This window comes from Pezoporus occidentalis, unplaced genomic scaffold, assembly GCF_034315485.1.
Source record: "Pezoporus occidentalis ecotype Australia unplaced genomic scaffold, CSIRO_AGI_Poc_V1 ctg9, whole genome shotgun sequence".
Classification (NCBI taxonomy): Eukaryota; Metazoa; Chordata; class Aves; order Psittaciformes; family Psittacidae; genus Pezoporus; species Pezoporus occidentalis.
Window position 1 is genome coordinate 6,660,440 of NW_026916262.1, and position 14,578 is coordinate 6,675,017.

The 14,578-nt window shown below is 36.6% G+C and overlaps 1 protein-coding gene across 10 annotated transcripts in view; it reads right to left on the reverse strand.

The window, feature by feature from the left end:
* The window catches only part of AKAP9 (A-kinase anchoring protein 9), a 111,469-nt gene that overhangs the window by 41,645 nt on the left and 55,246 nt on the right, over window positions 1–14,578 (reverse strand). For 9 of the 10 annotated variants that reach the window (XM_062605163.1, XM_062605161.1, XM_062605159.1 and 6 more), the window contains 7 exons: window positions 12,250–12,346; window positions 11,485–11,577; window positions 9,904–10,269; window positions 8,719–8,943; window positions 7,012–7,152; window positions 6,355–6,458; window positions 5,406–5,611 (listed from right to left, as the gene is read on the reverse strand). In XM_062605163.1, coding sequence (XP_062461147.1) covers window positions 5,406–5,611; window positions 6,355–6,458; window positions 7,012–7,152; window positions 8,719–8,943; window positions 9,904–10,269; window positions 11,485–11,577; window positions 12,250–12,346 — 1,232 coding nt within the window. The remainder of the gene's footprint in view (window positions 1–5,405; window positions 5,612–6,354; window positions 6,459–7,011; window positions 7,153–8,718; window positions 8,944–9,903; window positions 10,270–11,484; window positions 11,578–12,249; window positions 12,347–14,578) is intronic. The other variant, XM_062605162.1, reaches the window with a different exon arrangement.

Sequence of the window (14,578 nt, forward strand, 5' to 3'; positions counted from 1 at the left end):
CAGTAAAGTTGCAACACTCGGTAATCTCTGAATTTAAGTTCCTGGTTACTCTATGAATTGTGACTGCTGAACTGGAACAGTTTGTTTAGTTACAGAGATTGCAATGAAATTATAATTGGTCAATTTTACAAAATTGTCTTTAAAAACTGTAGTCAGTACACGTTAGACACAATTTCCTTATACTTGCTCTTGCCTCTTAACCAGGCATACAAATAACACTGGAAATCTTCTTGTTGATGTTGTTTGAACCTAGCAAGGAAGTCAGATTCTAGTTTTCAGGTTTGTTTTTATTTTTTTTAACAAGTTGCAACATGATTAACCACCTGGCTTGCTTAATATACCTGCAAAAATAATAATATCTACACACTTATTTCACTATAGATGCGGCTTGTATATATATGACCCATATACAACGAAGTAATCTAGAGGGATTTTAATTTAGAAAGGTTTAATTTTGTTTCCTTTTATTTTACAATTGCTAAGATTTTTAAAATGCAGATGTACTTGGTAATTTTTTTCTTCTAGTTACATCATTACTGTTTCATATCTCCTTTTAGGTATGTGGGATATAACGTTACAAACTATTTTCACACTCCAAAGGGAAAAAACAGAGGCACACTATATGCATGAATGGAATGAATTACCGGATGAATAGAATACACATTCACATGGCACCTTTCATCTACACAGGATTTCAAAGCACTTTTAATACTGCACTTTGGAACAAACTGCTACAGTGGAGTCACCCTAGCAGTAGCTGGCAGTTATTCTCTGCCAGCACACTAAAGATTCCCAATGGAATTGTACAGCACAAAAGCTTCCCCATAACATCCTAATATTTCACCCCCCCTGCAGTGTAAGGAAGGCTGCAAAATTAACAATTGCACATTTTTTATTCAATAGCATTCTGATTTCTCAACACCCAAATTTGGGTTGGTTCTGGGTGTCTCAAAATACCAATAGTGCTACAGAAGCTTTAATATCCTCAGAGTAGAAAGGACCTTCATTTAAGATGGACATCCAGCAGCATACGTATTTCCAAATGCTGTGCCAAGGTAGTTAAAGGCTGAGTTGAAGGAAAACATATTCCCTACTGAGCCACCAACACACTTACTGCAGCACCTGATGCTCTTTGGAGGCCACCCATCTTAAGTACTGACCAGGTAAGACCCTGCTTAGCTTCAGAGATCTCACCAAATAAAAGCCCACAGTACAGTAGCACAGCTATAAACAAGATAAAACAATCAACATATTAGTTATTGCACAAGCTAATTCTTTCCTGATGGAGTACAAATTATCTATGTAATGTCCCTGTCTTCTTTCTCAGGCTTAACTCATAATTCATGTCCCATAACCCTTACATTTTAGCAAATCATTTGCTCAAGTGGTACAGTTGAATTGTGCAATGATGAGTGCATATCAAATGGAAAAATAAACTTTATACAGAATAACTGCAGAACTGTGTAGTTTGTTACAAAACCATCTAAACTTTTGGCTGTCTGGAAACTTAAAACGTAATAGGCTTAAAACACTGATGCCTGCTCAGAACATAATTCTTTCAAAAGCCAGGTCCAGAATATGTCTCTTACATTACTAGTATTACAAATATTATTACTACTTCTTGCCAATGACAAGAACAGTACAGTTTGGCCTCCAAGAAGGCATGACAAGACTTTAAACTCCTGTTTTGCTATGTCAGTTCTTTTGTAATTTGCTTCCATTTCTTCCGGATAAATGCAAAATAAATCAATGTAACAGTATAATTTTATTACATGAAAAATCTCATAATATCATAATTTACCTGAAATGTAACTATAAACAAATGTGGGAAAGAAAAAGAGTTGTCATCTAAAGTATAATTTGGAACATTTAAACTTTACTCTCAAAGATAAACAAGGAAAACCATAAAGTACCAAATTCACCCTGTAATAATTCTGTTTATACTGTAAGGTTGGCAAGTCAAATAGAAAAATCAATGGCAAATCATAAATGTACATGCCTATAACTTATATAAAACAGCATGTAAGAACAGGCGTTCATGTTAAATGTCTTCCTAACTGCAAAGCGAAAATCTCTCTATCTTTTTCCCCTGAAAATGGCCCTAGTACACAGCATCTTGCTGGACGATTTTCAGTGGTAGAAGCAAGAAATAGAAAAGTTGTCAAGTTTATTAACCACCCCTGGCAGTTGTATTCCTAACCCTGATTTTACTAATCCTTAGAATGCTTTTCATTCTTCCATCCCAGTAGAACTAAAACCAAATTTTCTGTTCCCCAATTTTCTTTTTCAGTCCACTCAAAATAATAAACAGAATGTAACTGGCTCAAGTAAAAATGTCTTTTCCTTGTGTAGTAACAAAAAAGAAACGCCAAACCAACAAAAGCTTATATTGTTTCCTTTGCCAGGAATTGCAATTCATCACGTCAGATGCCATGGTCCACTAAATCTTAAGAAAAGTGCTTAATTATATAGTGTTTACAAGTTTCAGATACGTAAGTTGTTTGTGAACTGTCAACTGACACTTCTGAAGCAAAACATACTTTGCATCAGGCAGAACTAGTATCTAAGTTTACCCCTGGGATTCCACTAAAAAATTAAGGTTAGGGGTTACAAGCTGAAAACAAAACAAAATAATTTTTATGGTGGGTCAGTATATAAAGCCATTTACTACCTTGTTGCTGATACACTGTTCAGAAACAAGGAGCTCAGAAAGCAGGTAAAGTGTTTTACAACAAATGCCATAACCACACAGGCTTCTCCAGAGCAATCTGCAGTGCTACAATTCCCCCTAAGGTACAACATCTGAGGGAAGAGTAGAGCAACGCCTCCTGGCTCTGTCATCCTGATTCCTGACCCAAATCTCCAGGCAGAATTAACTCACCAGCTTACTTTACACAAATGCTGCTCACTTCCAATGATATGCTTTATGACTGAAATTTGAACTTTACTCACTCTGCTAGAAATAAAATCCTGTGATAGCCAATGACGTAGACAAGGTCTCAGATAAACCTCTATACACTCTATAAATCAAGGTTGTGGTTGTTAAGTATGTGACCTTAATGATTCAGCTTTTTAAAATGCTGAAACCTGGCAAAAACAGTAAGCTGAGTTTTGTTTGTCAATAAATATAGATTATGTTGAGAAGGTCAGTGAGAATTCAACTTTATTAATAAACACTTTATTTTTTATTTTCTATTTTATTATTACATTTGCATTGGTACAAATTTACTCCTATAAATTTTGTAAATAATTAAAAAGGAAGCAGTCTAGTGGAAGACGTCCTGCACATGGCAGGGGGGTTGGAACTATATGATTTTTAAGGTCCCTTCCGACTCAAAGCATTCTATGATGCTATGAACATCTGTTTGGCTAGGTGTTAGAAAATACAGCAACATGCACAGGTTAAAATACAAAAGTAGTGTCTACCTACTTCTTACTTCCAGAAAACAATGGAAAAAAACTTTTAAAAGCTCATGTTCTCTCAGGCCATTCAGTAGAAGTATAGGAAATTAACAGCAACAGTCCTGTTGCTGAAAACATTAGCAGAATTTGTCATCTAATTCCTCTTGAAGAAGGACCAAATACTTCTACTGATGGAACAGCATGACTCTTACTAAGGTTATCCTCACCCCAGTGTCAGAGCAATGTACACAGCAAGGCTGCTACTGGATCATTTCGAAAGGGACAGCTTGAATGCCACTCAAATACCAAAGAAGGGCATTCCAATAGCAGACATTTCTTTGCTACAGAATAGTAAAACCTTACATGCCTCTTCAAAATACACTAACAGCAAGCAGAAGAGTTAGAACAGGCAACCTTCATCACTAGCAGAATGGAATAGAGAGGTCTTGTTTATTTACAAGAGTACGCTGTCATCAGAAGATTTCACACGAAATCAACAATACATTCCAATTACAGGGCCTGTTGTGCATTTAGACAGTTGTATTATGAAAGCCAAGCGTAAGTCTGTATTGTACACACCCAAAATACCAAATAATGGCACTTTAAAAACTGCGCATATATGTAATGCAAATAATGCGTATTAAGAATAGTTCTTTACAATAATTAGTGACACATACAAGTACACACACTGTACTTGTGTACAGGAACAAGCAAAAAGAAAATGAATGTATTGTGTATTGTACATGCGCATGCAGAGCAAGCACATATGAGAGTACTGAAGGGCAATGTTCATGTATTAGCCCTTTGTACGTGCAGTTATGTATATATTACTATTATTATTAAAGTAGATGTGTTGGGAGAGGGGGGCATCATTCCATCCCAACACACCCAGCCAGTTGCCAGAACCTATAATAAATGCTCGGAGCAAAGCAGATATTCCAGCTGCTCCAGCCAATAAGCCAGCTTCATATGGAGCTCGGCTCAGATGCCTCTATACAAAGGCCTGTAGCATGGGGAACAAACAAGAGGAATTAGAGATGTGTGTACGTCTGCGGGGGTATGATGTAATAGGCATCACAGAAACATGGTGGGATGGCTCCTGTGACAGACAAGAAGCAAATAATAGAAATGTTGTCAAGCTTTATTAACCACCCCTGGCAGTTGTATTCCTAACCCTGATTTCACTAATCCTCAGAATGCTTTTCATTCTTCCATCCCAGTAGAACTAAAACCAAATTTTCTGTCCCCTAATTTTCTTTTTCAGTCCCTTCAAAATAATAAACAGAATGTAACTGGCTCAAGTACAAATGTCTTTTCCATGTGTAAACTGGACAGACACTATCCTAGTACAATCACAAAAGATTAAACCTGAGACAGTTCTTAGACACTGATAAGCAACTAACTACATTAAAATGTTCCTTTTAGGCTTGTCCTAACTAGCACTCCTCCAAACAGCTGATTGGCAAATCCTGACAGAAAGTTCCTGGAACTGTTTCTCAAAGGCTATTTGCATGCAATCACCCTCTTTAGAAGGCTAAGGAAGGCCTCAAGCATATATATATATATATACAGGCTGCCCCATGCCAGCTGGCCTCAGTGAGCAGCAACATCCCTATGTACACTTAGTGCACTAGTAGGGATACAGCCTTTGACACTAGCTCCCACTCCCCATACGCACAGAGGAAGGTGTAAAGTTGGTGGAAAATACCATGGAGCTATGTTTAATTCTCTTTCTCTTTGCATCCTTCAATGGAAACATACTTATTTTTTGGTTTTCTCAATCACTTTCCCATTCCATTGCAGGCTTTGAAACAGGACCCTAGATAATGTGTTGTAACTGTCTTGTGGCATGACGCAGACAACTCCATAAATAGTCTCTTAAGTAGAGATGTCATATGCATTCAAATAAAAAAATAGTTAAGACTCTATTTTTGATTAAAAATTTCAAAACTAAAGGTTATTTAAATCTATAATGAAAGTATGCAAAACCATACAACCATTACCTTTTTCATATCCCACACTGATACAGGGTTTTACTGATTCCTCTATCTCTGTTCCCCATCCAGCTGGTTTGGAAGGCTGGCCTTTCCCAGACTGATCCAGTAACCCAAGCACATGGCGACCGATTGTCTCCTCCATTGCCACAGTTGTCTTCGCAACTTCTAAAAGTATCTTCATGAGTTTTTCATTAGCCTTCTGAAAAACATGCCTGCAGGACAAAGACTAATCAGTCCTTTGATTTTCCTCTGCTTTCAAAGTGTTTTTTAATCTCTTATACACCCTTGTAACAAGGAAAGATTTGCAGTTTAAATGATTTCTTTAAGACTAAAACCACATCATATACATAAATATTAAAGCACATTTGTGTTAGAATTCAATTCTTTTTACAAAATACGTAAAAAGTCAAACTGTTTATCGATAGTTCTACTTTACCTTGCTTTTTTAACTAGTTATTCTTTTAAGACAGAGGTCTGTTTGCCTGAGATTCATTATAAATTTACTGTTTTCTCAAAGTGACAGTTAAAAAGATTGTTCCACTACACAGATCAAAATGTTACAGAACAGTCAAAAGGTATTATCAAATACAACAATCATATTCATATAAGCTTATTTACAACAATCATAGTCATATAAGCTTATTTCATGTATATACAATGTGTATGCACATACATATGTAAAAATTATATAAATGATTGTACACAAGTGTAATATGAAAGACACAGTAAAACAGACTAACATTTGTCTCTTCTTCTATGCCATTACATTGTTGGGCTTTATAAAAAGCCCAACATTGCTTAATCTAAAGTATGTAAGCTTAGAAATATGGTTATTTAGAATGAAAAATTACATCAGCAGTCAGGATAAAGCTTATAAATATTATCAACTTAACAAGAAGAACATGATTATCAAAATTAAAAAAAATATAAATGTTTTCTTAACAGTTCTAAGCACCTTTCTTTAGAAAGAAGAGCTGAAGATGTTTTATCAGGCTTTCTTCCTCCATCTTCATGCTCAAAGATCTGCTCTCTCACATCGTTTGGGTTTTCATTTTCATTCTGAGTAAGTTTTTGCAGAGGGAGAGAAGACAAAAAGAACAGAAATCCTGTCATGCCAAAGTCAACATATTCATCTCGTATGCAGTAGAATACAAAACTGAAAACCTAAATTAGTTGTGTTTTGTGAATAAAACTTCTGCACCAAATTGCAGATCAAGAAACACTCTCCCAATGTGGAAAAATTAACTAAACCAAATAAAAACAAAACAGGAAATCAAAGGCAGGGCCTATTAGAACTTTGTTATGCTGAATAAACAGTCCTTGGATTTTCTGTTGGTGTTGCTATAGCAATATGAAAATGTGACTTTACCTAGGCAAACAGCTACAGTAACAAACCCCACCTTCAAGCTGTTAAACTACTTTCTGCTTACCTGAAGTGAAAAAAATAGAAAATATGCCTATCAGTACCACCTTTTGATTCTTAAACCTGTTCTGTTTAAGCAATACCCAACATCTTTTAGGAAAATATGTTACACAAAAAGATTAACAGCAAAAAGAAATCCTACCGGTTTGACATGCCACAGCTGCCAAGAAAGTCAAAGTCCATATTTACCTCTGTTTGTGTGCTGTTGTTTTGAAGCTCACAAGCCAGCTTCTCTCTTCCGGAAGCAGAATGTTGTTTTAATGATTCCAGTTCTTCTAAAAGCATTCTCTCTCTCTCTGCAACCAGGCTGTCATTCTCCATTGAGACATGCTACAAAAGAAGTGTTAGAGAGGCACACACGATTTTTTAAGCTTCTGAGTATTAGTGAGTGCTGTCACCTCTAATTTTTTACATATTTTGCACAATGCAACACACCTTTTTATATGGTTACAAAGACATTGAAAGCTTTATATAATGAAATAAAGCTAACAAATGCTCTTGGCATCTTACATCTTCAAGATTTTAACAGCGTTTTTATGTGCTTTATAAAACACAGAGGTCACAACAAAAACTGGAAGGAATTTCTGGTTATTAGATGTTTTGCACAAGAAAAATCAGATGAAAATTATTTTTATAATAACCCTAGACACACTCTCTTTTACAAGACCTAGAAGTGTTCATGGCTTAAACACAGCATACACATTCCCATGCAGTTTTTATGGATAAACATCCTTGGCATTAAAAACTGGAATAAAGCCAGCAGCATAAGTTCTACTTAATGCTTTTAACTAGTTTCAGGAATTTGCAACCCCTGATGAAAGATGAAATTGCAAATTGACAAAGAGATAAAATGAGAAAGGTTGCATATACTGAAAGATTATCAGGCTAGACACCTACTGAGCATTTAGGAGAATCATACACCTGACACTGCTGGAAAAGACACCGAGGATACAAGTAACTAGCTCTCTAGATTACCCATCTCACTGAGCTGAAACAAACAAAACAGGACCAGGTTTGAATAAGGTCTGAAGGAACATAAAGGTCTGTTTTAGAATTCGCTGATTACTGTTTTTACATGCACTTCTGTAATGTTACATTGTTGAACGTAAATCAGAGCAAGACACATTCTTCATTCCTGTTTACTTTGCTTTTTGACGGAAGAAATCCTTGAAGGCAAGGCTATAAAGAACATTTTTGAAGACTTAATAATTAAGGTAAATTATTGAGTTTCATTACAATACCTGCCATAGGCTTTGAACTGGTGCAGAGTGACTGCAAGTTAAGTTTAAAGGCAAAGAAACAGTGGTGTTTCCCACCAAATCTCAGATCTTTTTTTATTCCAACAGTCTAACAACTTCATCTCCCATGCAAAAAAAAAAACAAAACACCAGAAAAATGGGGTAAGCCACCAATACTGTTCAAGTTCAGACTTAAAGTGGGGATGAGGAAAAAATGAAGAATTATACACTATTTATAGTATCTCTAGCCATGGCTGGTGGCTTCATTTATGTAAACAGATGTTAGCCTGTATCCTGTGCAAGGCCATGTATCTGCAAGGTGGCATGGTTTACAATGCAGCACCTACACTCGCTCCCTCGCTCTTCTGGCTGCTATGCAACACTGCAGGTTTTCTCCAGGTTTACAGAATTCAAAACTGATCCATCACTGACTGAACTTTGAAAATGAGAAATATGCCCTTTACATATATGCATATATATGTTTGCATATATACACACACAAATAGATAATGCGTGTGTGCACACATGGGCATGTATACACGCATACAGCAAATACGCGTGTGCCTCTATTTCAAGGGATACAAGTATAAATAAATATAAATCTGCCTGCTGTCCCTTTGTTACTCAATGAGTTAACATGAGTTGAACTCCATATTACCTCAGCTAATTGCACTTTAAGACTCTCAAGCTCTGCTAAGAGTTGCTCTTGATTTTCTTTTTGACGTTCCATTTGCTGCATGTGTCCTTGCCTCAGTAATTCCGTTGCCTGCTGATGTTCCTGATATTGCCGTACCAGCTCTTGTCTCATGTCTTCCAAACGTTCCTCATATAACAACAGCTGACTTGATGTTTCTGTGTCTGATGCTGTCATCTCACCATAGCGCTGAAATATTGGAATTATTTTAGCATTTTATGTCCAATAACAGTCTCTAGTAAGTATTTAAACAAATTTTAGAAAATAACTTTCAGAAATTGAAGTAGCCATCATGAAAGCATTATCTTGGTGCCTGCTTCGTGGAAGGTCCAGGCTTAGAATTATTCTCAATTTAAAAGACAAGTTTTCAGAAGTAACTGTGAACAGTGTTACTTTAACTCATGCTTTTTAGTTGGTGGGAATCTCACCAGAAAATAGAGTGGCAGACACATATGTGTGTGAGTATGTGTATAATAACAGAAGTTTGAGACAGCAGTATAATTCAAAACAGGAATATTACATTTTGTCACTATCAAGATAATACAAAATCAGAATGTTTAACTGCTATACAATTTGAAAGTGTAATTTTTGCTTAAAAAAAACTGAGGATGAAAACGTGGAGTCAAAATTTATGACTGCTTTTTACCGTATTTATTCAACCTTACCCCCACCCCACGTTTGTGAAATGTTATCTGTATATTTTAGATAATACTTTTATAATTTCTGTGTTCATCTGATATCCTTTATCACAAGGGACTCAAACTCTTTAAGCACTATTTGTAATATGTTCCTTGTATAAACACTAGAATATAGCCTAGCTTATGAAAAGCCTTAATACAATTTATGGCTTGCAATACAGTTGTATCCATGAAATGGAATAATCTATTTTCATGTAGCCAGTGTCATATTCCTTTCCTCACAGCATAACATAATATTATGGTAGTCAGGCAGAACACAAGGAAAGAACTGTAGGTAATTCAGGTTTAAAGTTGTCACCCCTTTGAAAGGAAAATACTTAAATGAAATTTTCATCTTCATTTCTTTCTCTGCCATATTCGTTTTTCCCATTGAAATGAAGCATAAATGCATTGGAAAGATTATTCAGATACGGTGTTACACACTGCCAATTATTTTCTTAAGAACACTTACTGGTGTTACTTCTGCTGTAAGACCTTTGACATGAGACAGAAGCTCTTCAGAAATCACTGATTCATTTGTGGTCTGTCCTAGTACACAACTAGGCTTGCTATTAGGATGAAGCTGTTCTCCAAGCAAGCTGATCTCACCAGACTCTTCACTGAGTTCCTTGCAAAGTGACTTCAATTCTTCATTCTTATTCTCTTTTCCTATTGCTTTTCTGAAAGGGCTGTCAACCTCTTCTTCACTATATTGCTTTTTGATTTCAAAATGCATTCCCTGTTGATATACAGTTTGTGTTTCTGCTTCTTCCTTCTGCCTAGCAACTCCTGACAATTCAGTTTGTTTGGCAAGTTCTACACTCATTGACACAATTACCTGAATAAATAAGAAAAGACTGTATTAGTTTATGCTTCACAGAAACTCATTACTATCAATAACATAAGTACTAGAAGTTCTGAACTATGATTTTCTTTTCTCCCAGAAGAAAACAAAGGTAAAAGAACAGAGACACATTGCCAATCTCATCAACAGTCACATCTCAAAATATAGAAATGCTGCATTTATATTAGTTTAATAAACTATGATGCCATTTTCAGTTAAAATACATTATTAAGCACAGAATTATATAGTTCTTTTTGAAAAAAAGATTCTATCAGGTGGCTTGTAAAAGTCCTGGCATACTGACGTAAGTGCAGCTGTGCTAAGTCTTCTCTATCTAACCAAGCATCCTTTGTAAACGTTTCACTGACTTAAAATTTTGGGCTGTATCAAGACAGCAGAACCATATGCTTGATACTCAGAACAGGAATTTTCCTTGACCAGAAAGGCATTAAACAGATTCAATTGTAGTCACAACAGGCTGGTTGTGACTGATAAGTATCTCCTTCTAATACAAATAAAGCCCTTTTCCAATCATGTGAGCCATTCTTTTCTAGATTTAGAATACAGCCATTTATAGCGTAAGCTACAAAAAGTGTAAAAAATTAGAATAATAAATATAGAAGTGTTACACTTGAAAATAGGTAATCCTTCCTTTCAAGAAAGTGTGAGTGTGTCTTTTGAACTTAAATGGCTCTTAAGAAAACAACAGCCAATCACGTACTTCGTTTTCCCATAAAGAAGGGTTTTCTTGGCAGCAGATGAGAGAAATGGAACTTTCAATTGAGAAACGTGGATTACTTAAATTAATGTGATTACCCAGTGCTGGCTATAACTTTCTTAACTCTGACTGCAAACTTTTTTAAGAAGCACTCCTTAATTTTTTTCCAATGTTTAATTTATGTTAATTTGATTTTTATTTATGCCATGAAATAATGAAAGCAGCGAAATTTTTTCACTCTGCAAAGAATTTAAAACTATTTTGGAAGTAAAAAAAGTAAGTAAATCCACAAACATTTTAATATATTCTACCTATAAAAATCTTAATTTTACTTCTCATGTTTTAGAGAAAGTCATCCGAGCCAAATAAAAAATATGCATTATCATAGACTGGTTGTTAGCATATGGTATTGCAATTGTCTGAGTTGTCAGAAATGGCAAATAAAAATTACTGTATCTTACAAATGTAAAGTACCAAAATAAAAATAGTACCTTTGCTATTTCTTCTTCTAATCTTTCTTGGTACTGTTTTTCTAGCAACTGAACAGCATCCAGATCATTCTGCATTTCAATTTCACTAGGAATCTGTAAAAAAAAACCAAACAAAACAACAAAACAAACAACAAAAATGTAATTTTTGTAACAAAAAAGAACTGGGTAAAAGTCTTGTTTCTGCTTTAAACTGAACTTCAAATTTTGAGTCTGTAGCAACTCTTCTTACAGCACTATTTTTACTGTCAAATGCAGAGAAAACAGGTGAGAAAGCACAGGGTCACATTATAAAACAGCATCGCTGTTTTTCAAAACGCGGAATTTTTGAGCCAGTTTTCAAGCAGTACTAGGGGAGGAATGTATTTGGTCTCTTCCATTTACATTTGGGTTTCAAGATCTTTGGGATTACTTTTTCAATATTTCTCCTGAACCGTGCAGTCTACACTTCAAAAGTACTAAGGTTTCACTTAAATCGCTCTTCTTTCTTAATTAGTGTTTAAAGGAAAGTCATGATCTTTTAAAGACTCCTGAAGAAATCCCAGAAATTGAACACTAATTTTCTTCCACTTCTGTAAGAAGCAGCCCAAACCAAATGTCTTTTTTTAATCTTACAAATAAGATTAAAAAAAAAAAGGAAAACCCAGGACCAATAAGTTTTATTGCACATAATTCCCAGAAATATTTCTCAGCAAAGATTTTAATCTTTATCCTCTAACATGGACTAACAATAGTCTAAGGAGCACTAAGATGATAATTATATGATACCTCCAGTGCTTCATCTATTCTTTGCTGCTGAAGATTTTCAGTGCACTTCACTTTCCTGAAGACTTCTTTTAGTTTTATTTCTGGATTTGTGAATACACTAAAAATGCAGGAGAAACAAACAACTTAATTCAAAGCTATCTGAGAATATTTTGTGTTCAATAACTACACATCGTAAGATGAAGACAAAAGCACCTCTCTGAGTCATAAGGATATGTGAGAAACCAGAATGGATATGTGTACGAAGCCATAAAAACATCTAGAAAGTGGTTATATTTATTTTGGTTCTTTTAAATTGATGTTTATCAACAGATTCACTGCTTTCTTTCATTCCTGTGTTATATAATGAGGCATAAATATGAAAACACAAAGAAATCTGACTCATTTTATATTTAGATAACAAAATGCTGAAATATATTCAGAGACTCTTTTCCAGCAAACTGCTCTATATATTCAGAATGTTATAAATCAGTAAAAACCAAAATAATACCACACATCACCAAAATACACTGCCAAAAGCATAACATGCAGTATCAAACTACCTAAAAAAATATAACTCCTCTAGAATTTGTGATCTGCTACTACAAAGAAACAAATACCTTGCTAGAAGACAGGGTACAAATGGGATTAAGTTAGAAGATAAGCTTATTGTTTGTGAGACAACCTAACTACACTAGGGTTTTACAGAGAGCATGAAGCTTTTGTTTTGCTCAAATCTGGGAGCTGGTTTTAGATAATCCTGAAATGGAGTCCAGAGCAGTAATTTTATAACACTTGAAATGTTTTAAACTGTGAAAAGCAGCCAATTATTTTTAGCATTCATGTTTAATTTGATGAATGTAGAGCAGTAACTGTTTTCTTTTCTGATGTTGCAATAGGATATACAACCAGATGAACATAGGGATGTGAAAGGTAACAGGGAGGGATTCTACAGGTACACTGCAAATAAAAGACAGACTACGGGCAATATGGGCCCTCTCTGGAAGCTATGGGGAGAACTGGCTACCCCAGTTCTGGAGAAGGCTGAGGTACTTAATGACTTCTTTGCCTCAGTCTTCACTGGCAAACGCTCTGACCACACCACCCAAGTCTTGGAAGGCAGACACAGGGACTGTGAGAATGAAGATCCTAGGCCTCCTGTAGAAAAGGATCTGGTTTGAGACCGTCTTAAGAACCTGAATGCGTGCAAATCTGTGGGACCTGATGCAATCCATCCACGGGTCCTGAAGGAGCTGGCGAATGAAGTTGCTAAGCCACTGGCCATCATATTTGAAAAATCATGGCAGTCAGGTGAAGTTCCCGATGACTGAAAAAAGGGAAATATAACCCCCATTTTCAAGAAGGGGAAAATGGATGACCCAGGGAACTACAGAGCAGTCAGTCTCGCCTCTGTGCCTGGCAAAATCTTGGAGCACATTCTCCTGGAAGGCATCCTAAGGCACATGAAAATCAACAAGGTGCTTGGTGACAGCCAGCATGGCTTCACTAACGGGAAATCCTGCCTGACCAATTTGGGGTTACAGAACTGATGGACAGGGGTAGAGCAGTTGATGTCATCTACCTGGACTTGTGTAAAGCGTTCGACACTGTCCCACACTACACCCTTGTCTCTAAATTGGAGAGACATCATTTTGATGGATGGACTACTCAGTGGATAAAGAACTGGCTGGATGGCTGCACGCAAAGAGTTGTGGTCAATGGCTCAAAGTCCGGCTGGAGACCAGTAACGAGTGGCGTCGCTCAGGGATCGGTGTTGGGATCAGTCTTGTCCAACATCTTTGTCGCTGACATGGACAGTGGGATTGAGTGTGCCCTCAGCAAGTTTGCCAATGGCACCAAGCTGTGTGGTTCGGTTGATACCCTGGAGGGAAGGAATGCCATCCAGAGGGACCTTGACACACTTGTGAGGTGGGCTGATGCCAACCTTATGAAGTTTAACCACGCCAAGGGCAAGGTCCCACACCTGGGTCGGAAAAATCCCAGGCACAGCTACAGGTTGGGCAGAGAAGAGATTCAGAGCAGCCCTGCGGAGAAGGACTTGGAGGTGTTGGTTGAGGAGAAAATGAATGTGAGCTGGCTTCAGTGTGCGCTCCCAACCCAGAAAGCCAACCGTATCCTGGGCTGCATCAAATGGAGCGTGACCAGCAAGTTAAAGGAGGTGATCCTGCCCTTCTACTCTGCTCTCGTGAGACTTCACCTGGAGTACTGTGTGCAGTTCTGGTGTCCTCAACATAAAAAGAACATGGAACTGTTGGAACAAGTCCAGAGGAAGGCCACAAGGACGATCAGGGGACTGGAGCACCTCCCGTATGAAGACAGGCTGAGAAAAGTT